Source organism: Haliotis asinina, chromosome 11 (genome assembly GCF_037392515.1).
Source record: "Haliotis asinina isolate JCU_RB_2024 chromosome 11, JCU_Hal_asi_v2, whole genome shotgun sequence".
Lineage (NCBI taxonomy): Eukaryota > Metazoa > Mollusca > Gastropoda > Lepetellida > Haliotidae > Haliotis > Haliotis asinina.
This window is the reverse complement of record NC_090290.1, coordinates 15,940,485-15,964,012: the sequence shown is the minus strand read 5'-3', so window position 1 is coordinate 15,964,012 and position 23,528 is coordinate 15,940,485. Positions and strand designations below refer to the sequence as shown.

Below are 23,528 nucleotides of genomic sequence, written 5' to 3'. Positions count from 1 at the left end.
TTTCAACAACAGATATAAAAAGGGTCATATCATTGAACTTTCAACCAGTTCAGACCCATGACTTTGTTGATGAGGATATTGTCAAGACATGTAACTATTTTTTCTATGGTTGGTCTGTGTGGTTGTCTTTCAAGTGACTTTGATGATATAAAAAATGACATGTCAAAGTGAATCTGTTGAAACAGATCAGATATGTATTGATACCTTTGGAAAAGGAAAACCACTTTTTGACATTTCACAGTCGATTTTTTAAAGAATCTGTTGAAGATTTTGATAATTTAGTAAGCAGGACCAAATGCTTTGAGTTAGGACCAAATGTGTAGGAGCTCTGTTTTTTTTTCCATTGGCAGTCATGTATGTCAAAAACTAAAAGAAGTCATCAGTTATGGTCTTCCTGGGAACAACCATTTGTCAAAATGATAATGTGAAAAAGACCATTCTCTCAATTGTTACTTGTGAATGGTCATCCAAACAAGACTAGCTGAACATCGAGATGTGACAAGTTGAAGGATACACCATATAAATCTGTGATTTGGGATTGATAATACTGGAAGTTTAATACTGGATAGATAATACTGAATGTTTAATTCTGGATGTTTAATACGGGATGGATAATGCTATGTGTACAATAGTGGATATATGATATGATATGTTTCATACTGGATGAATAATACTGGATGTTTAATGCTGGATGTATAATCTGGAATACTGGATGGGTAAAACTGGATGTTTAATGCTGGATATATAATGCTGGATATATAATGCTGGAATACTGGATGGATAATACTGGATGTGTAATCCTGGTTGTATAATGGTGGAATACTGGATGGATAATACTGAATGTTTAATGCGAGATGCATAATACTGGAATACTGAACGGATAATACTGGATGTTGAATGCCATGGACTTTAAGGACACTGGAGACATAGACCAGGCACTTCCTCTTCCATATGTAAGTACAGTTACCATCAGTGATATGCTAAGTCATGTTTGGCACAAGGTCAGCAGGAAATGCTGTACAATTCTGAGACAGGAACTATACATTTCCCGATTCATATCTTGATCAATACTTATAACTTTTATTGTGAGTTTACTGAGATGACCTCCATTGATGTGATAAATGTACAAATGCATTAGGGACCGTTCATAGTGTATGGCAAGTTGGGGTGATGATGATATCTGTGGATATAAGGTGAATGACACAAAATATCAGGAGAGCACCAGGTTATAGTTTGTATCGGGATCACAGGGCCCTGGAATGTTGGCCCTGAAACATCTGCCCTGAATGTTGATATCAGGGCCATGTGGCTCATTGTTTCTGGTGGCGTCCCTTGTTTAATGTAGCAGTAACCCAACATTTACATACCATCTGCTTACCGTAAGACCTTGTGTATCTCGCCAGGACATTTAACTACAGAAGTGAATTCCTATACCACCACCTTTAATTATGATACCCTGGGAAGATATCTTCAGTCCTTTAACAGGAGTCGTGGTCTGAAATATAGAACCCATTTTACTCTTACTGGTAGAGCCCATTAGAGGTTATGAAATACAGAGATGATAGTACTTTTAATCATATATCTTATTATGCTGTTGATCATTGGATTGTGTGTCCAGATGAGATTATTTACCGACTGCTGCCGTATAGCTTGAATAATGCTGAGTGTGGCGTAAAACTAAAGTCACTCATATTTCGTGCTTAAAAATACATTTTTCCCTTGAAAAATTCCCTTCTGCATGGATTTATTGTTTAAAGTTATACATTCAGTTTTCATTCTGGACAGTTGGGTAGCCCAGTGGTTAGGGATTTGATGAGCAGCCTGAAGACTTTGGTTTGAATCCCCACTTCAATTACACTATGAACGTACGATCAGTACTGAAGCAGAATTTAATTTGAGCATTTTTTTTTTAAGATATGAGTGCTAAGGTTTTTGTGTGGTAAACACAAATGGTAAAGTGAAGAGGTCTGTCTCACTCACTCACACACTCACTGCTCTTGTACTCCTAAACCATTGCCTTAAATCAAAACACTCCCTCATTCCCAAAGCTGGTGAATCCAAAGCATTAAGCAAGAGACTTACGGTCAAAAACATTCCCTCGAAGTATGAGCAAGATAGAGACAGTCAGGATGCTTACAACCTGGACTGAAGATGGCAGGCATCTGTAGTGAACCATAAGCTTGTAATCAAGCAACAGTATACAACATCATACACAGATATGAAACAGACCGGGAGAGAAGCACCAGAATGTTGTCTTCAGTCCTGGAGAAAGGAAAGAGGTGAATGGGCTGGAATGTGACTTACTAATACCAAAGCTTGCAGCTGCTAACCTTGGCTCACACCTCTGCTTAGTCGACCATGAAGTTGTCAGGTGGAATCAAGCCAGTTCCCAGCTCGAACACTTGTAGCTCTTAGTAAATTGTTGTTATCATGTTCTGAGCTTATCTCTGGAGCAGTCTTCCTTCTCACCTCAGAACACGACTGGATTTAACTGTTTTACATCACATTGTAAGACAAGCATTTGAACTGTATGTGATATCAATAGCATCTTGGATCCATAGCTCCTTTGAGCAGTTTATGAATATTTGCACTTAAGAAGTATTTGTATGTATGTGTCTCTCTGTCTGTCTCTTTCTGTTTGTCTATCTGTCTTTCTGTCTTTGTCTGTCAGGTTTTGACCTTGTTTAAGGGCTAGGAGTAAATATGGTTTTACACTGTCTTGAGCAATTTTCCAGCAATATTACAAACTATTGCTTAGTCGCAAAATATAAATACTTTTAATAGTAACAAATAATCCTGTTAAAACTGAACGAGACCCAGTGAGATGGGAGATCATTAGGAATGTTGATTACTTTCATTTCCACCCAAAGAGTTGCATGAAGGATGATGCAATGGGGGAAATTATGCAGTTCAGTCACTGTGATAGATCAACATCTGGTCTCTGAAATGAACACATTTTGCAGAAAAAAAAACAGTTCATAAATTGTAATAATGAGGTAAAGTAAAAAGGCGCCCAAAGGATTTGTTTGTTTGTTTGTTTGTTTGTTTGTTTGTTTGTTTGTTTGTTTGTTTGTAATGTAGAGTTTCTTTTCTAGGACATACCTTCGTTGTCATTCAAAATGTTATAATACTGCTAATATAGTGCTATACAATTCTGATCCTCTTCCTTGTGAATAGAATGTGGTTAAAAACACCGTGATAAAAATGGCCACTTGATATTCACTGGCAATTTGAAATGCAGATGCATTATTCAATAAAGTCGGTTCATTGAAATTTTATTTTGCTGCCTGTAAATTTGTAAGATCAATAATGGTTTGTGATAAGGACCTTTTGTGGTTCATGCTGAATTTCCAACACTGATGTGTAGCATAGTAGTTTCAGTCAAATCTTCATTTGGTGTCAGCACATTTTGAAGGTCAGTAATGGTCAGTGATAAATATCAGGTAGTAAATAAATAATGCAATGTATGTCATGTAAAAAACAATATGGTCATTTTGGCAACATCTTGCAATGTTTGAGACTTTTTGAAAAAATTTGTTTTATTTGCTTCAGAATGTTTATCATGTTTTTTCAAACACATTTACAGTTGAACCCCGTTTACCCGGACGTTTTGGTTTCACTCGAAAATTGTCCAGATAGCGAGACGTCCGGTTAACTGGATCAAACATCCAAAACGTAAAAATTAAGTGAAAGCAAAAAATATTCACGTACGTATATCAATAAATCAACAGTCAGTAGTAATAACAGTGAATCATCATAACATATAAGTGTACAGATAATACATGGAAGGCGGAACGTGGGTTACCATTTGTCAAGTTGTCTCGGACATAATCGTGTAGTGTGTGGAGCTTTAGATGGTAAGTTAGATGAAAAACATAAATCGATGACACAAAGTTTCTATTTTGCCAATTGCATATTATTTTGTTAATTTTAAATGCCCTAAAAACATACGACGTCGTGTGGAATTTATGCTGTCTGCAGAGAGTAAATTTCCGGACAGGATCACATGACATAGATCATGTGGCAGGCTATTTTTAACTTGCATCGCGACAGTTAGCAGGGGTCGATTTATAAGTTTTATGTACAGTACAATTACCGTGTAGTTTCCCTTAATCCTACTTAACATGTGTTTTCTTTACTGATGAGATGTTCTCACACGCGCCAAATCCTAAAGAACAACCCGAGTGACATGCGTCACTAGTGTTTTGATGGCTAATTAATCAGTTCACACCAAATGCCTCCTGATTGATTACGAAGTCACATAGTCGTGCGGTAAACGGTATTGACGTGACACATACACATGCACGTTGCACAGATCTCTCCGTCCAAATAACTGGATCATTTTTCAATGGAAATGTGTGGGAATGGTTTGAAAATTTGCCGTCCGGAAGCGCGGGGTCCGGTTAAGCGAGTACAATTATTGAACGTATGTTTTGTTTCACATAAAAATCGTCCGGAAGGCGAGGTTTCCAGATATGTGGGGTCCGGGCCAAACGGGGTTCGACTGAACATGTATACATGGAATCTTGTTAGTATTCTTGATCTTTGTAAGAATTGTGTAGGACATATCAAAAGCATGTTGACAGTTAATAATTTTAGGTTTGGCATGTCAGATCAAATATGGTCTCTTGCATGTGATACTATTGAGCATGTTTTTTTAAATATTTTTCTTTAGTAATATACCATCAACATCAGGGCAGGGACAGCAGAAATGGGCTTCACACAGTGTGATCATGTGGGGAATCAAACCTCCGTGATGAGCGAACACTTTAAAAACAAGGCTACCCTGCAAGCTCTCATTATAATAAACATGTGATGTTGAGGTTACAATAAAGGAAGGTGGGGTAGCCTAGAGGTTAAAGTGTTGGTTTGTCACACCAAAGACCCGGGTCTAATTCCCCACATGGGTTCAACATGTGAAGCTCATTTCTGGTGTCCCCTCCAATTATATTGCTAAAATATTGCTAGAGGTGGCATAAAACAGAACTCACTCACTCACTCTCTAGGGGTACATTGAAAATGTCACTAAGGTAGATGGAGATTTACTCTCAACAACCTATAGGGCAACCTGGGACATATTGAGTCCCATTATTGACACAGCAGTGGAGGCCAAGTACTGCTGACCTGACCCACTGTGCTCCATTCCTCCTAAATAGTCACGGAGCTTCATTTAATCAGGTCTGTTTTCACAACAACAGAATGGCCAACCTTTGAGCCCCAGACCTGGCGACTCCATGAAACATGTCAACATGTGACTTTCAACCACTCACTGGAGTTTAAGATGAACTTATGAGCGTTTCTAAACCCACTCACTCACTCACTCACTCACTCACTCACTCACTCACTCACTCACTCACTCACTCACACTCATGCATGCACTCACTCACTCATACACACACTCATGCATGCACGCACGCATGCTAGCATTTCATATCTAATACATAAGGCATATGTATTTCCAGTCATGATGCTTTTTTATGTTCAGTATTAATTTTCTGTAATGACAAATCCTTATCACATTTACATTGCTCTCTTAACAAGTTTGTTACAAAGTCAACATTGTATTTCACAAGCACTTTTTGTAAACATTGATGAAGAATTAAACCATCAGCTGTCAGGACAGTGTCAAACATGAAACTTAGGAAAATATTCAAACAATGAGAGTGTTGACATGTACCACATACATTAGTAAACAACCATTTGCACAGACATTTAGTCTCTGAAATACAGTTATCATATCTGAAAATATAAAAAATATATATACTCATGGAAACAAATAAGGGAACACTTGAAAGTACAAACATTCATTTATTTCTGTCCAGATTACATTTTCTGTTTTTGAAGAATAATGTAATGAAAATGTGTTATCTAAATAATCTCATTTGTGCTTTGTAATCAAAATGTGTAGGAATTAAGACTTGGTCTCACCATTGTATGACTAGAATGATGCAAGTGGGGCATAAAGCCCTGAGATGTCAACATCTACAATTTTATCATAGTTGCGAAGAATTTTTGCATCGAAATACACCAAAACAGTTGCACTAGAAATTGTGCAAAATGTGAAGAAAATTCATTAGAATTCAGAAGTATAGACAAAAACATATGTTTTCATGGATTAAATACATTTTCTGACTTCACTTACCTTCCATTCATTAGATTTAATGACACACTTGAACTGGAATCATTGCATGTAACAAATGTAATTGTCTATCAGAAATCTGAAGCTGGTTTTGGTACCTTTATGATTTTAAGTATTTAGTTGACAGTTATATTATGGTCAAAGTATTAATTTTGATCCTTGAAACTACTCTTTGCAGCACTTTGGGGTTGGCATCTCTGAAAGCCCAACTCGACTCACAGCACCAGAATTTCACCCACAATGAAATACATATCTAGCAAAGAAACCTGGAAAAGAATAAAAGAACACTTGTACTTTCATGTGTTCCCCTATTTGTTTCCAAGAGTATATTTATCTGTAACACAAATTCAGATGGCCATAAGAACAAGCTTAGGGCCAATATATAACTTGCCAAATCATTCCAGTCTTAAGTAGAATTTTTTATTAAGTTTATTCTCGTGAGTCTGTGAGACAGACTAACAGCCATTGTAACATGCCAAACTGTGTAATGTGAGAGAGGGTAGAAACAAGATACACCCCACAATTACCTTGCTCACCCTGAATAGGGGCTTTGTGTTGTCATCTTAAATGATTAATTTCACATGTGATCAAATTACAAGTCACAGTCCTTTCACCAGGGTCTGTTGCTCTCTTCAGGTCTAGTTCTGGATTCTGTTAGTACAGAATCTGTGTGAAAAATAGTTGAAATTGAGTTGCTGGATTGATATGTATCATATAATCAGAGGGTTGATAGTGACATAAATCACATGGGGCTTATCTGTGAAATGATATATATCATAGGATGTTGTTTAGAGGATTGATATGCTTGTAAGAAGGTGAACAGAAGATTGATGTATATCATAAGAAGCTGAACAGAAAGTTGATGTATGTCATAATAAGGTAAACAGTGGATTCATGTATATCATAAGGTGATCAGAGGATTGATATATACTCATGGAAACAAATAAGGGAACACATGAAAGTGCCAATGTTCCTTTATTTATTTCCATGTTTTTTCATAAGGTATATATTGCGCTGAGTGAGTGAGTTTACTTTTACGTCGCACTCAGCAATATTCCAGCTATATGGTGGCGGTCTGTAAATAATCGAGTCTGGACCAGACAATCCAGTAATCAACAACATGACCATTGATCTGCACAATTGGGAACCGATGACATGTGTCAACCAAGCCAGCAAGGCTGACCACCCGATCCCGTTAGTTGCCTCTACGACAAGCATAGTCGCCTTTCATGGCAAGCATGGGTTGCTGAAGGCCTATTCTACCCAGGAACCTTCACGGGTCCTATATATATTGCGCTGTGAGTGATCTTCATGTAAAGGAAAAGGAAACACTTTCATGCGTCCCATATCCATGTCTATGACAGGACTCAGAAGATCAGAGAATTAATTTGTAGTCAGAATGTAGGTGTAGAAAACAATACATACTGCTTCCTAAATTCTACTTTTCATATGTGTTCTACATTCACTACACAATGTTTGAAACTTATTTCTGGCAACTGTGTTTGACAAAGTTCATTAAATAGCACACCTCTATCACCAAAGTATACTGAACAGCTAAAGAAATGCATGTTTCAAGAATATGAAATCCTACTAAAGTAAGCATTTATCTTTATGTCTTCTGTTTAAAAACTTGAAATAAAAAATAGCCTAGTTTCTTTTGCTGTTTAGTATTTTAGTCAACATGACCTTGAATCCCCTGTGCATGTTCCTGTGAAGAACGTGTTGTGAAGCATGCTCACATCAATCAATTGTGCATGCAGACACAAAGCCACACAGCATGCATCACCAAGCATGACTGTTAACATCAATTATGTCCTCTCTGCCCTCCAAGAAGAAACATGACATATGCCTTGGTCAAGGCGCTTCCTGGTCAGGGGTCAGCCGGCATGATTAAGACTGATGCATGCTCCTGGCTGGCCAGGGTCCATCTGCAGCCATGCTTCAAAGCTGTACTGAATGTTAAGAGTGAGTTAAAATTTCACTTCACTTCACATCATCATTATTTCAACCATTTAGTGATTGAATGCCAAGAACATGGATGTATAGTAATTCCATCCCTTAGAGAGGCTAATATAGATGAGAGAGAAGTCTGGAAGTGTATTTTTAAGAAATTAACTATTAATTATGACCATAGAGACTTGTGCAAGTCTAGGTTCTTCTGGGGTTGAGTTCATGCTAAAAGTAGTGCTTCAGATATTGAATTATTTTGACATATTTCATATTTTGAAATTTCGCTCATGCTAAAAGTTCTTGATTGAAGTTAATTTTCAGATTGTTTTGTGGAAGATATACTTTTTGTATCCTGATTATGGAACAGTTTCGGTGGTCAGGCTCACTGACTTGGCTGACTCATGTCATCGATTCCCGATTATGCAGATCGATGCTCATGTCGTGGATCACTGGATTGTCTGGTCCAGGCTCGATTATTTACAGACCGGAGCCATATAGCTGGAATATTGCTGAGTGCAGCATAAAACTTAACTCACTCACTCACTGGTTTCTGCTATAGGGTAATTACAGTAAATCTCTCGACAATCTGTAAAGGTTTAACAAGTTGTCTCCTGTAGGCAAGAGTTAGGATGTAGCCTAAGGTTAGAGTTGATTGATGAGGAGGAGGATTGAAGTAGCAGCTGGCTTTTTGATGTGGAGATGAAATCTGTGAAGATGAGTGTGTCTGACCATGCTGACGATGATAATCCATTAAACTTTAATCAGTGTCAGAGAGGTGAGTTAACTTCACTGACAGTGAAATTATCAGCAGTTAAACTAGTGGATCTAAATCGCAATTGATACAATGATCAAGTGATTTTCAGAATCACATGACTATTACTGCTCTGCAGTCATTTCTAAATTTTAGGGCTTCGGTGTCTTGACTAGAAATATGTAACCAAATACCACAAAGTTAAATGAAACATATAACTTTATGGATGGCAGCTTCTTGTTTATTACATGGAGTGACGTTTTGATGTAGATTCTTATCTTACTTGTAGCTCGATAACGATGGAAGAAACTGCATCGAAATGTCACTTCATGTACTTCAGTAAACAAGAAGTTGTCATTCACAAAGTTGAATGTTTATGTTTTTGACTGACAGCTAGAATGCTGATCAAACAATTGCAACCAAGAAACTAACTTGGAAATGCTGGAAGGTATAATTATCAAAATGGAAACTTTTTTTTCTTGGGTATCTATTGAAGTTCATGAATCAGTGCCTCTTGAACTTGCTCTATAAAGAGCACATAATATCCATGCAAGTGCAGTAATATTATGATATTATAAACGTTGTTTAATCCCTTTCACTTCAACCTCACCTCACCTCACCTCACCTCACCTCACCTCACCTCACCTCACCTCATCTCACATCTCTTCCGCCTCTCCTTGCCTCGCCTCGCCCCTCCCTGCCTCGCCTCGCCTCGCCTCACCTCTCCTCGCCTCACTGCAGGTACAATGGGGTAGCCTGGTGCTCACCTTGCTTGAGAGTGAGTGAAGTGGGTTTTATGCCTTCCTTCGCAATATTTCAGCAATATCATGGCGGGGGAAATGGGCTTCGCACATTGGGTTCAAACCCAAGCCCTTGTAATGAATGAACGTTTTCACCACAAGGCTACTCAACCACCCTTCTTGCAGAAGACCTGGGTTCAATAGCCCACATAGTTTCGAAGCATGTTTCACAGTTCTCCTGTCCCCTGCCATTATATTTCTGAAAGCGGGGACCCGTGAAGGTCCCGGGGATAGAATAGGCCTTCAGCAACCCATGCTTGCCATAAAAGGTGACTAAGCTTGTCGTAAGAGGCGACTAACGGGATCGGGTGGTCAGGCTTGCTGACTTGTCATCGGTTCCCAGTTGCGCAGATCGATGGTCATGTTGTTGATCACTGGATTGTCTGGTCCAAACTAGATTATTTACAGACCGCCTCCATATAGCTGGAATATTGCTGAGTGCGGCTTAAAACTAAACTCACTCACTAACTCACTGAAAGCGGGATATGGAATTACACTTTCTCAGTATTCATTGCTGATAGTTGCTTAAAAGCCACACTCACTCACTTCAGTGCAGACAAGGAACAACCCCCTTTTTGTAAATACTGCAACATGTCCGTGCACAAGAATGTAGTGTATTTACCTTCTAGACTTCTATATATATATTTAGTAAGATTCAATGCTTGTGTCTGTCACTGTTGATGAAAGTGTTATATAACAGCATTGTAGGGCGAGGTTCTGTAAGTGTGCAGTCCGACATGCGATCATGGTTGCCGTGACACATGTCTTCACACAGCAGTGATTGATGGGACATTCCTTCCAGAATGTGATAGAGAGGGTTATGTTGTGAGTAACTCGTGCATTCAGTAGTGCATTCATTGCTAGTGACTCCATGACGCTTTTTTGGTGCATGTGTTTATGTTTTTATGCAATTTTTCCTGGAATTCGTGTTGTTTACAGCTCTGGTTTGGTTTGGTTATTGTGTAATGCCACATTCAGCAATATTCTGCTATATGGTGGAAGTCTGTTAATAATTGAATCTCGACCAGACAAAGCAGTGCATGAGCTTCTACACATCTGAGATCCAAGGATGTGTCGACCAAGTCAGCGAGCCTGACCTCCCAATCCCATTAGCATGCGTTACTGAAGACCAGTTCTAGCCGAGATATTCATAGATCTTACAGTTTTGTGCACGTTAGTAATAAAAAATGAGTGAGTAAGTAGTGAGTAAGTGAGTTTAGTTTTACGCCGCACTCAGCAATATTCCAGCTATATGGCGGTGGTCTGTAAATAATCGAGTCTGGACCAGACAATCCAGTGATCAAGAACATGAGCATCGATCTGCGCATTTGGGAACCGATGACATGTGTCAACCAAGTCAGCGAGCCTGACCACCTGATCCCATTAGTCAGCTCTTACAACAGGCACAGTCACGAGTGAGTAAGTGAGTGAGTTTAGTTTTACGCTGCACTCAGCAATATTCCAGCTATATGGCGGCGGTCTGTAAATAATCGAGTCTGGACCAGACAATCTAGTGACCAACAACATGAGCATCAATCTGCCCAATTGGGAACCGATGATATGCGCCAACAAAGTCAGCGAGTCTGACCACCTTATCCCGTTAGTCGCCACTTACGACAAGCATGGTCACCTTGTATGGCAAGCATGGGTTGCTGAAGGCCTATTCTACCCCCAGGACCTTCATGGGTCCATTACAGGGTGAAGGGGTAGCCTATGGGTTAAAGCATTTATGACGCTGAACACCCAAGTTTTATTCCTTACATGGGTACAGTATATGAAGTAGATTTCTGGTGTCCCCTGTTGAGATATTGCTGGAATGTTGCTGAAAGAAGCATAGAACTAAACTCACTCACTAACTCACTTACTGCACATTACACACTACAGGCCACATCTGAAACATTGCCCATCTAACTGCATACCTTCTGTATCATAATTCAATAGCCAGCATCAGGTAAATCTATTTGTGGCACTGGTAATATTCAAAAGTAATTTTATGACGGCCCAGAATTGCCGACATAACAATTATGTTGTACGATAAAGGAGCTTGTCGTGATATTACGTGTTCATTTATCAGCCTTGTGTTACATCGTAGCTATCCTAACAGACAATGTACATTTGATCAATACTGTGAGAGGATTTGATGGTCTCCAATAATTGATTTTAATCATGTAATAATTATTCATGCTCGTAAGTGAAAGTATCATTACCTTTGAATGGCCTTGGTCACCCGGGTTGATGTAAACTTGCCATATGGATAGAGGATAAGGCAGATTTAGAGGACACTGAGTGCTTTGCAATTTATGACAAAAATATCATCAAAAATATTGTGACGTGTTAGTTGTACAGAGATGTACTTTGGTCTCCCAGAAGCTCCAATTAAATTCAGTATCAGTTCGCATCAAATGTTAATCAAAATGGCCAGAATGGAATTAAGTAAGTCCCAGTCAGTATTTGGGAAAATAGTATTGTTAGTGTAATAGCTAAGGAAGGGTTACTTTGCCCATAAGAGGACCAAGAAAGGAGACTGTTTTTCACACTTGGCGCATATATTATACTAAAGGGAAAAAATAAGGGATCACAAATGACAACTGCTCATTATCTTTTTCCAGGTTTCTTCGCAAGCATTATATTGCATAGCTTGTGAAGAAACTTTAAAAAAAATGTTTGGAACACTTTTTTTTATGTGATACCTTATTTTTTTCCCCGAGTATATGTATGTAATATATAATATTACGTTAACTGTGTGTTAAATGTAGGTAGGGTGTTAGTATTTTATGTAAAACTGTCCAAGACCTCAATCAAAATATCCTAATGTTGTAGAGTGGGGAATGAACACTGAGGCTTACTGTGCCATGTGACCGTCAGGATCGATAGTATCACCTATGTTGTAGCTGGATACATAAACTGATAAGCTCCTCCATCTGTTGCTAGGGATATGTTTAAAGTGGAATGTCATGCTATAATCCGGACAACATGACTTCATGACTGAACACTTCACATTGTGGTCAATTTGTTGATGAATCTGAGGCAGTGTGTGAAATAACCACTGGTCCGTTAGCCTGGCCCTAGCTGAAATCCAGTCCGGCCAAGTAAATCTCCACAGTTGAATTTGAGTTTTTGTTAACATACCATTCCCTCCAACTTGCTATGTTATATAATACACTTTTAAATCATGCAAAATGCCTGATAAAATTGGTCATCATATTGACAGCTCAATGTATGAAGCCCATGTCTACAGTCAAATTTCGGGTTTGTGAATTATTTGGGGGGCTGGTAACTCTGAGGCTAATCTGTCATACAGACCCTGAAGCAAATATATCCAAGGAAGCTTACACAGGTCGACAAAATGTGGCAAGTCTATACTTCCAGAGCTCTGAAAATGGAGAAAATCTCATGTCTCCTTTTGATATTATTTTTTTCTTTCACTAAACTATGAAATTTTTTCTGTAAAATATGGTCTTTTCAGAGATTAGTTGTTAGTCTAGGAAAAGTCCATGCAAGTCTAGATTTACCACAGCTTCTGACAATGAAGAAAGTCTCTGCTGTCCTTTTTACTATGTCGCATGATTGAATTGATGAAACATTTTTTTTCTTTATAATATGTCTAACATAGAGTCCATAAAATCTTTACAAATTACAATTTAATTACTGAACAGAGCAATGCTAGATTATATATTATGTTGTAAAATGAATTTGGTTTCATAATATAGATATATTCCACTGTCATAGTGCGTGATTATATAATTCTTTGTAACCATGGTAACTGTGTAGTTCAGGAAATCTAACCTTCCAAGCTAGGGCTTGTGCATATGAAAAACCAGATTATTACTAAATATTGATATGTTCCAGATGAATTTGTTAGAGTATCTTCCATGAAATGTTATATTACATGGGTTTTTTTTCTCATGTTGATTTCATGTGTGGAATAGAACATCATTTTCAATGTAGATCAGTGATGACAGTAGGTTTTGTACGAGTGGGTGCAGAAATATGATCATAAATATGTAGTCTAAATCTTTTGCATGGGAAATTTTCAATACAATCCTGAATCATGTTAAAATTTATTGTTTGTCTATATATTGTGATTTTAAGGCACTTTTTAAAATTATGTTGATCAGAATCTATGCATCAAAAGCACATGCACAAAATAGTTTTTGCACGGTTTTATTATTTTTTGCGTGAAAAATGCATGTTTCTGCATTAGCGTGAACACAGGTAGATTGGTATTGATTATGTTTTCATGTTATACAGTTCTGCAGAGTAACGTCTCATCCCTGAAATAAACATTATATGGAAAAAGACTGTTATTGTAAAAATATTCATTAAATTTGAAACAAGTTTTCATCTTTATTTGAACAATATTTTTCACCTATTTTCTCAGTTCTGTCTGTTGAGGTGGCTTTTTGTATGATTGTGTGCTCACATTTATGTATTCACTTTTCAACAATTGTTTTGTAAAATATTAATAAACTTGGCCCCATGTCTGCTTTCATTTGTCAAAAGATTTGACAAGTAGATAGCTCTATTAATAGGGACCTGTAACAGGGATCAGTAAGAGGGACCTGTAACAAGGACCAGTAACAGGGACCTGTAACAGCGACCAGTAACAGGATTGTGTGGTCAGTGTCGCTGACTTTGTTGACACATATCTCAGTTTTGCAGATTGATAATCATGTTGTTTATCACTGGATTGTCTGGTAGACTCAGGATTATATACAGACTCCTGCCATATAGCTGGAATATTGCTGAACTAAGAGTTAAACAGCAAACCAACCAAGCATGGCATTGAAATGGAAATCGTGACAGTGAAATGAAATTGTTAAGCATCTGTTGTATTGATTGTATTGTATTCATTTTTTACTATTGTATAATGGAATCATACAAACTCTCGCATCTCATTTTGAATCAAACATGCATTACATTACTTAAATTAGTTCATGCAGAAGATATCACTGAACCTGTCGGCAAAGAATGCAAACTAAAGATTTTTGACATAATGATGAATGCATGCCGTTTCCTAAAATGTGTTTACTTCTGATTTTGACAAAGATTGATGAAATGAGAGCAGAAGATGCGAAAAAAAACATATTTGATATAGGGTTGAACTATATGCTGATATTATTTTTTATGTATAGAGGAATTTAATGTTTGTATCTCCCCATGACCTTATTTTGAAATGAGCGAGTTCCTTGCTAGTGAGTAGAATGTCAGCACAAGTTATTTATTGAGTGATGTTTATTTTCCTGGATGACGTTTTCCCAGTGAGTGAGTGAGTTTAGTTTTACGCCGCACTCAGCAATATTTCAGCTATATGGCGGCAGTCTTTAAATAATCGAATGTGGACCAGACAGTCCAGTGACCAACAACATTGATCTGCGCAATTGGGAAGCGATAACATGCGTCAACCAGGTCAGCGACCTGACCCTCAATCCCGTTAGTCGCCTCTTACGACAAGCATAGTGGCATTTTATGGCAAGCATGGGTTGATGAAGGCCTATTCTACCCCAGGACCTTCACAGGTCTTTTCCCAATGAACTTTCATTGTTCATTCATTATTATGTTTACCAAGTTACCATGGTTACTATGCTGTTAGCTATTTGTTTCAACCAAAATTTTCCCCCAGTATGGTAACAGAAATTTATTATAGGGGTCAGTTGTACAGAAGGAATCACAGGAATGTCACCCAAACTATAGACTAGACAGCTAACTTCCCTGAAATGAACATATTTTACAGATAAAACAGTTCATATTGAAAAAATAAAGTATAATCTAAAGGAGTCCTGAGACTTCCTTCACTTTTCTGAAACTGTGAAACCAAGACTTGCCACATTTTCTAGACTTGCAATGGCTTTCAAGGATATATTTTTTCTGGGTCTGTATGCCAGACTATCTAAATTGTAACAACCTCTAGGATGGGTTCTAATCTGTCTTACAGTCCCTGAACCATGTTATGTTCAGTCTTTCCTACAATCGTATAGCAAATCTACGGTCAGTATTCCGTTTCTCTTGGACGTTTTTTTCATTTGAAAGGAATTATTTATTGCTATCAAAACGTACATACATTCAGAGACCAAGTTTTGGTGGAGGACTACATTATGTTAAACATATGAGGTGATGAAAAAAAGCTGACATTTTGTAAAATAAAAAATAAATGAATAAATAATTGGATTGCAGTTTGTCTTGAGTCAGATCACTGAAGATGTGTACAAGGAGAGGACATCCAGGTATATTACAACTTGTGAGAGGAAAGTTTTTATTTTCTGAATAAGTGCCTAAAAAAGACCAGGCCATATCTATAACTTACCCCACTTCAAACAAAGGTCTATTTCAATCAATTTCAGCCAGTTAGTGAAGTGCCAGAATAGACTGTTTCTTAGTGGTATATTTCACCATTGACGTCCTATTGACTTTGATATTGACGACGCTGTGTCAGCTCAAGTCTAGACTAGGTGGTATATATCATGTACATATCAAATCAATATCCATCCCTGTGTGGATTGTAGATAGCACATATAGCATCAGCTGAATGCCAGAGGACATCTGTTGAATATTGCATTGTTCGAGGATGGCTTACGTAGATTGTGTATATAAAATGGAAGCAATATTATTGTACAATATAGTATTCAGGGAAGCAGAATTGATATAAAAATGTGGTGGAGAAGATGTTACATTGCCGATTGCTCTTTCTCAGTAAAGTTACCGATTCTAGTCCTTTCATTGGGTTGAATCCTATCTGGGATTCAGGCACAGAATCGTCAACACACAAAGTCAGACACAAAGGGTGTGGGTTCAAATCCCATATTTTACTCAACCTCAAAACAATACTAGCATTTGTACTTTCTAAGAAGGATTATGTAGTCATAAGATATTACATGAGTGAGTGAGATCAGTTTATGTCACTTTAAGCTATATTCCGGCAACATCATGGCAGGGGACACCGGAAATGGTTTTCACACATTGTACCCATTTGGGGAATTGAACCTTTGTCCTCTTAGCAGTGAGTGAACACTTTAACCATTGAGCTACCCCAATGCCTGGGATGTTTCGGGACTAACCATCTCTGAAAATATATAAATTTGATCGGCCTCTGTGCTTTCAAGAGCCAAGAGACTAAATTCAGTTATCATCGTTATCAGGTCTAGAATGATCTGGCAAGATTGTTTCTAAGATTGCTCCAGGGTCCATTTTGTAGAAAAAATATAGGTTAATGTATTTTTAAAGGAGATAACTTTAATTCTGAAATACATGTTGTTTAAATTAAGGAATACTTTCGGTTTTTATCTTTTTCTCGTAGATAGATATATATTTTTAAATTAGGTAACTCAGAAACAATACTTGTAGAACTGCATGTCAGCCTAGTTTGTATCAAACAACACCTTTTACATTGAAAATGAGCCAAAATGACATGGGAAATCTTAACCTGTCTGTACAATAAGGATTGGCCAAAGGGAAAATAGTAGGGTGAGACAGACTGGGATGTTATCTGCCAACCCAATATTAGATTTTATTGCTGACATACACAGCCATTAACTGTCTTTGTCCAAAACAGTTAAGATTTACCAGACCAGGCATGTCTCTTACCATCTCTTTAGTAGATTTTAGGGTGTATTACGAAGTTTACTTGACAAGACCAGACAAAGCTTCTTTTCAAAACGTCAGACTTGGCTAAAACAGGACTGCATTGCCAGAAGGGAATTATGTCGATGCCCAGGTTGTCACCATTGTCAGCTACAACCAACAGATCAATGATTACATTTTATGAGTGTGTTGGGTTTTATGCCGCTTTTTCCAGCAATACCTGAGCAGTGGATGCAGGAATGAGCTTTACACATTGTACCCATGTAGGAAATTAGTATGAAGGTCAAACACTTTAACTACTACGCTACACCACTGCCACTGAAGTTAAGTCACTGAAAAACACATGGGTACACGTTACATTCAATCATTCATTCAATCAATCAATCAATCAGTGAATCACACACTGTCTCACTTACTCTCTATCTCACTCACTTACTCTCTCACTCTATCTCACACATCCAAACATTCATTTAATTACTCAACCACTCATTTGATAACTCATCTACCTTCTTTACTCACTCACTCACTATTTTCTGAAATAGTATAAAAATATCCCTGGGCATTACCAGGTATCAGTTATCAAGAGCCCCTTCGGGGATTTACCAGGTATCAATTTAATCAAGAGATTTCGGGGAGTTACCACGTATCACTTGTCAAGAAATTTCAGGGATTTATCACGTATCACTTGTCAAGAAATTTCAGGGATTTATCACGTATCATTTGTCAAGAGATTTCAGGGATTTACCATGTATCACTTGTCAAAAGATTTCAGGGATTTACCACGTTTCATTTGTCAAGAGATTTCAGGGATTTACCATGTATCACTTGTCAAGAGATTTCAGGGATTTACCACGTATCACTTGTCAAAAGATTTCAGGGATGTACCATGTATCACTTATCACGAGATTTCCCCAGTGCACCTACTCCATTCCATCTCTGCTGCATCATCTGATCAATGTGTGTTGCCACTGTGGTGGAAACACTGCAGCATGGCATGAACACGACATGCATTAGTCATAGGTTTGTACCTGACTGACGTCCCAGGCTGCCGAGTGGCTGCAGCATCTTTAGCAGATATGCTTCATGTGGAATGGAGCAGAAACATGATACCGTCAAACTTAACATTCAGATGAAACAGGTTTTTTCTTGAGTGTCTTCATGACACTGGATTATGTTCCATGCATCTGACAACTCGCGACCATACATGTTTACTTAAATAACCATCCGGTTCAGCTTATTCCCTCACATGCTGTACCCTGCAACCCACTCTGATCACCAAGACCCACCTGGCAACCCTTTATGTTAGCTCAACCACACATTTGTCCTTAAATCACATTTGTCCTTAACTACAATCCATCTTGATTGCAACAACCTACCCTACAACTGTTCCACCTACAAACATTGTCTAGTACAACCCATCCAGCAACCTTAATCATCAAAGATCTCTACTACCCATCTGAAACCATCCCTCCAACACAACCCTCTCTACAACCCATGCTGCCCCTACAACCTGAATCCTGCACTCGACGTCCAATCCTGATCCTTACAACCCTCTCTACAACCATACAACCATCCTGCACCTACAACATGAATCCTGCACCTACAACCAATACTGATCCTTACAACCCTCTCTACAACAATACAAACCATCCTGCACCTACAACCTGAATTCTGCACCTACAACCAATACTGATCCTTACAAACCTCTCTACAACCATACAGCCATCCTGCACCTACAACCTGAATTCTGCACCTACAACCAATACTGATCCTTACAAACCTCTCTACAACCATACAACAAATCCTGACCCTACAACCTGAATCCAGCAGACTACATCCAATCCTGATCCTTACAACCCGCTATACAACCATACAACCCATCCTGCCTTACAACAAGCACCTGCCCCCCCCCCCCCCCCCCCCCCCGTCACCACTATACTGTAATACATAAATATAAGATAGCATGCAGCAGTCATGACATACAGCCTTGCAAAGAACACCACCCTGTCACCACTGTTACTAACTGTAATACATTAATATAAGATAGCATGCAGCAGTCATGACATACAGCCTTACAAAGAACACCACCCTGTCACCACTGTACTGTAATACATTAATATAAGATAGCATGCAGCAGTGATGACATACAGCCTTGCTACAAGGACTTGTCCACCCTGTCACCACTGTACTGTAATACAGTAGTATCAGATAGCATGCATCCGTGATGAAATGCAGCCCTGCTACAAGCATCTGCCCACCCTGCCACCACTGTACCTTAATACATTGATCTCAGATAGCATGCAGCAGTGGTGACATAATACAGCCTTACAACAAGCACCTGCCGACCATGTCACCACTGTACTGTAATACACTCATATAAGATAGCATGCAGCAATGATGACATACTCGCCAGCTAATTACACCAATTACTGTCATTATCTCTTGTGTCTATTTGCAAATGCACATGTCATCATGACCTTGTGTACTGCAGTGTGTCTGCACGCTTGTGTTTCATGAGCCATATGTGACAGGATGGTGCATTAAGTTCAGTCTGACATTGATGATTTTATGCTTAAGTTCTTTTCGCAATTTTATGATGTTTTGACATTTATTTTTTCTCCTAATGTCAACCATCATCTGGGTGGACAGAGTTGTTTTATGTGGGGATTCACTTAATTATCTTCACATGTAAGTGTAACTAAATATTCTTATGTCACTCAACCAAGAGATGTCATTTTTTCATTTGTGTTTTGGTGAATAATTTGGTTGGTTTGTTGTTTAATGCCGCACTCAGCAGTATTCAAGCTATGTGGCGGCATTCCGTGAATAATCAACTCTGGCTCAGACAAGCCAGTGATCAACAGCCTGAGCATCAATCTATGAAATTGTGATATGATTACTAATTGCGGCATTAAAAAGCAGACAAAGAAACACTCTATCCAGCTAAAATACAGGTATAATTTACTGTAAAGAATGCAAGATACCTATGAATGTGGGTTGAAACCCTGGTTTAGAAGCTCTTACCATGTTTGTAAGTCTGCCAGCACGATAAGAATGCTTGCAAATTTCACCAAAGCTGACACATGTGTGACTTCTTCTGACATTAATCCGACATGCCGTGATATAACCAGAATAATCCTAGAATACTAGAATAATCCTCACAGCAATATTTAAGTGACCCCGAACTTGCCAAGCAACTGAAACATCAAAAGTTAACAGCATACTCAGCTGTATCACAATTTAATAACCAGTGTCTGATAAAGTTAGTTAAGCTGATGGTAATATTCCACAGTACTTGATGAGGAATGGCTGAAGTAACAATTGAACTACATGACGAGGGAGCCGTCATGACATTCCCTGTTCAATTATCAGCTGTGTTACATCCAAACTGACAGACAGTGTTCCCTTGATCAATACTGTGAGAGGTTTTGATCGACTCGATAATTGATTTCAATCCACTGATAGTTATTTATGCAGAAGGCTTAAGTCTCCTGTGTCATCAACTCCGAATGACCTTTGTCAGTTGGGGCTGATAAGCTGCCTTGGGGGGTAAGGGATAATTCATATTAAGGGGACGCCTTGTGCCTAGTGGCCAGTGTACATGACATGATCAGAAATGTCTGACCGTAGGGATCTACCTCTCTCAAATATCAATTATTGATTTTGGTTGGTTTGTTGCTTAACGATTCACTCAGCAATGATTGAATTTGAATCAGACAATCCAGTGATCAAGAGCATGATCATCGATCTAAACACCTGTGATACAATGACATGTGTCAGCCAAGGCGGCAAACCTGACCACCCGATCCCATTAGTCGTCTCTTATGACAAATATGGGTTACCGAATACCAGTTCTCACCTGGACTTCATGTGTTGTCCCGGTTAAAAGTCAGAAGGCATTGATGTAGAAAATATGATGATCATAATGAGGATTATGATTATCATTACTTATGAAATTTGAACATAATGTTTGATAATAAATAAGTAGATATCCATGAACAGTTGGGCACTGTAATATGCTGTGTTTAGGTTAAGAAAATATCTTCTCCAGTAATCATGGTTCAGACATGAATGAATGAACCCATATGTAGATGTTATTGTATTAGAGATAACCTTTATGTATGGAGAGTTATCCACATGAAATCTACACATCCTCATCTGACCTATCAGCTACATTGCTGTCAATCATTTTGTAGGAAATAGACATCTATTACAGTGGTTCATGCTCGGTATCGGAATAGTCTCATTCTGAACTGTGGCTACAGGATTGTGTTGATTCAATATGAAAGAGATAAATAGTTTAATTATGTGCTTGTTCCTAGACCTTTTAAGCTCTTTCATCTGAAATTATGTTATAATGATTATTTTGAACCATGAATTTATGGCAGTCACAAAAGCAATATGATGCCAATATTCAGGTTGTTTGGGTGGTAGCAATAGCATTAGTATATAAGACCTCTTAATTGTTTGAAGCACAAGTACTAATAAACAAAACCTCTTAATTGTTTGAAGCACAAGTACTAGTAAAAAGAACCTCTGTAATTGCTTGAAGCACAAGTAGCAGTAAATATAACCTCTAGATTGTCTGAAGCACAAATAGTTCATTCATATTGACTACTTTGATGTGAGTGAAGGTGAGCTACATTATTTAGGAGTCTGACCTCAGATCAAGGAGCCATTAGTTTCCTTAGTTTTCTGTCTCTGAAGTGAAATATGCCAATCTCTCTTTGTGAATAATAGATGCTATTTGTCCTATTGTCTTCACACTACGGGTAAAGCATTGATTTATATTGATTGACACATCTGACTGGATTGACATGGAAGCGTGATTGAGCTGATATTTGAAACAGTTGCTGCTGTTTTCATCAATATTTTAAGAACATCATGGTTGATTTTTTTTACATCTTTTACTAAAGTTTACCTGATCTTTTTACATTTTCAGCTAAACTGCTTGATTTTTTGTGGGAGTTTTTACTTATGTATTCAGAGTATTTTACATTTTTAGATATTCACAGGTGATGTTACAAGTAATTGCAGTGTCAGACTGTGATGATAATCGGAGACTGTGATGATGATGATGATGATGATGATGATGATGATGATGATGATGATGACCAAACATTTCTCCTTGCAGAACAACAACCACTGGGTGTCAGTCCACAATGTCAAGGCCATCAGTGGAGGAGGTATCCTTGACCCCGATGACCAGCTGAACGATGTGGTGGATGACAGGGAACAGGTATGTGGAGGTCAAGCTAGCAACAAGTCTATAAACGCTCTGTAACGAGAAACTTTTACATGCTACATAAGACTGCTAGCACTGAATTGCTACATTCATCACCAGAACAAACATATTATAGTAATCTTTATTTGAATTGGCATTGAATTGTACAGTGAATCCTGTTGTGTGTTCTTTATAAGCCCAGACCTGTGAAGATTCAGGTTAGAATTGATCTTCAACAACCCATGCTTTTTGTAAGAGGCAACTATCGATGCTCATGTTGTTGATCACTGTATTGTCTAGTCCAGACTCCATTACTGAGAGACTGCAACCATATTACTTGAATATTGGTAAGTGCAGCATTAAACAACCAACCAAATATATAAGCCCAGCCATTCAGGAAGAGAATGTCCTGTGTCACCATAATGATCCTAGATATAACAATACAGTAAGGTAAGTTTATGACGAACATATTTATATACTTGCCCCAAACAATCATATGACAATCATGAGTCCCATCTTTAACACAAGTTTACAATAGTCCTAGCACTATGATCGCTTCGTGGAAGTAGATTCTGACAGATATAACTAACAGTTTATTTTGTCCTTTCCATTTGCATTGTATTTTAGTCAAAATCTGTATAATTAATTACTGTTATCACAAACTTAAGTAACGTCTGGGAGCACAGTCCAATTTTGAAAGTAGTCATATGTAGCATAAATTATATTTAGGGGATTACACTTTCATTGTACAGTTCAGATTCACATATTTTTGTTGGGTTGTTCTGGGGAGTCTCGCCCTCAGAGTCTGACGCTGAGAGCCCCAGATATTTTTCCAAGCAATTGGGTATTTATTCCCATGTCTTTTTGTGTATGTGCAATTGCATTTTTTGAGGAGTAACTAGCATTTTGTGTACTCCCACAAGTTAAAAGAATTGAGTACTTTCACACAGACTTTCTTATCCTTATTGGGGTCTTAACTCTTGTAAATATATAAATCAAATGCATCGGAACAGACTAACAGTTTTTACTTATTGTCGTATTGACAAATATTTGGTCACCATTTCTAAATACTCAACATGGGAGTCA

At 38.1% G+C, this 23,528-nt stretch overlaps 1 protein-coding gene across 7 annotated transcripts in view; it reads left to right on the top strand.

Moving 5' to 3' along the window:
* LOC137255259 (partitioning defective 3 homolog) overlaps nucleotides 1–23,528 on the top strand; it is a 94,997-nt gene that overhangs the window by 22,666 nt on the left and 48,803 nt on the right. For all 7 annotated transcript variants that reach the window (XM_067792703.1, XM_067792707.1, XM_067792704.1 and 4 more), the window contains exon 2: nucleotides 22,353–22,457. In XM_067792703.1, coding sequence (XP_067648804.1) covers nucleotides 22,353–22,457 — 105 coding nt within the window. The remainder of the gene's footprint in view (nucleotides 1–22,352; nucleotides 22,458–23,528) is intronic.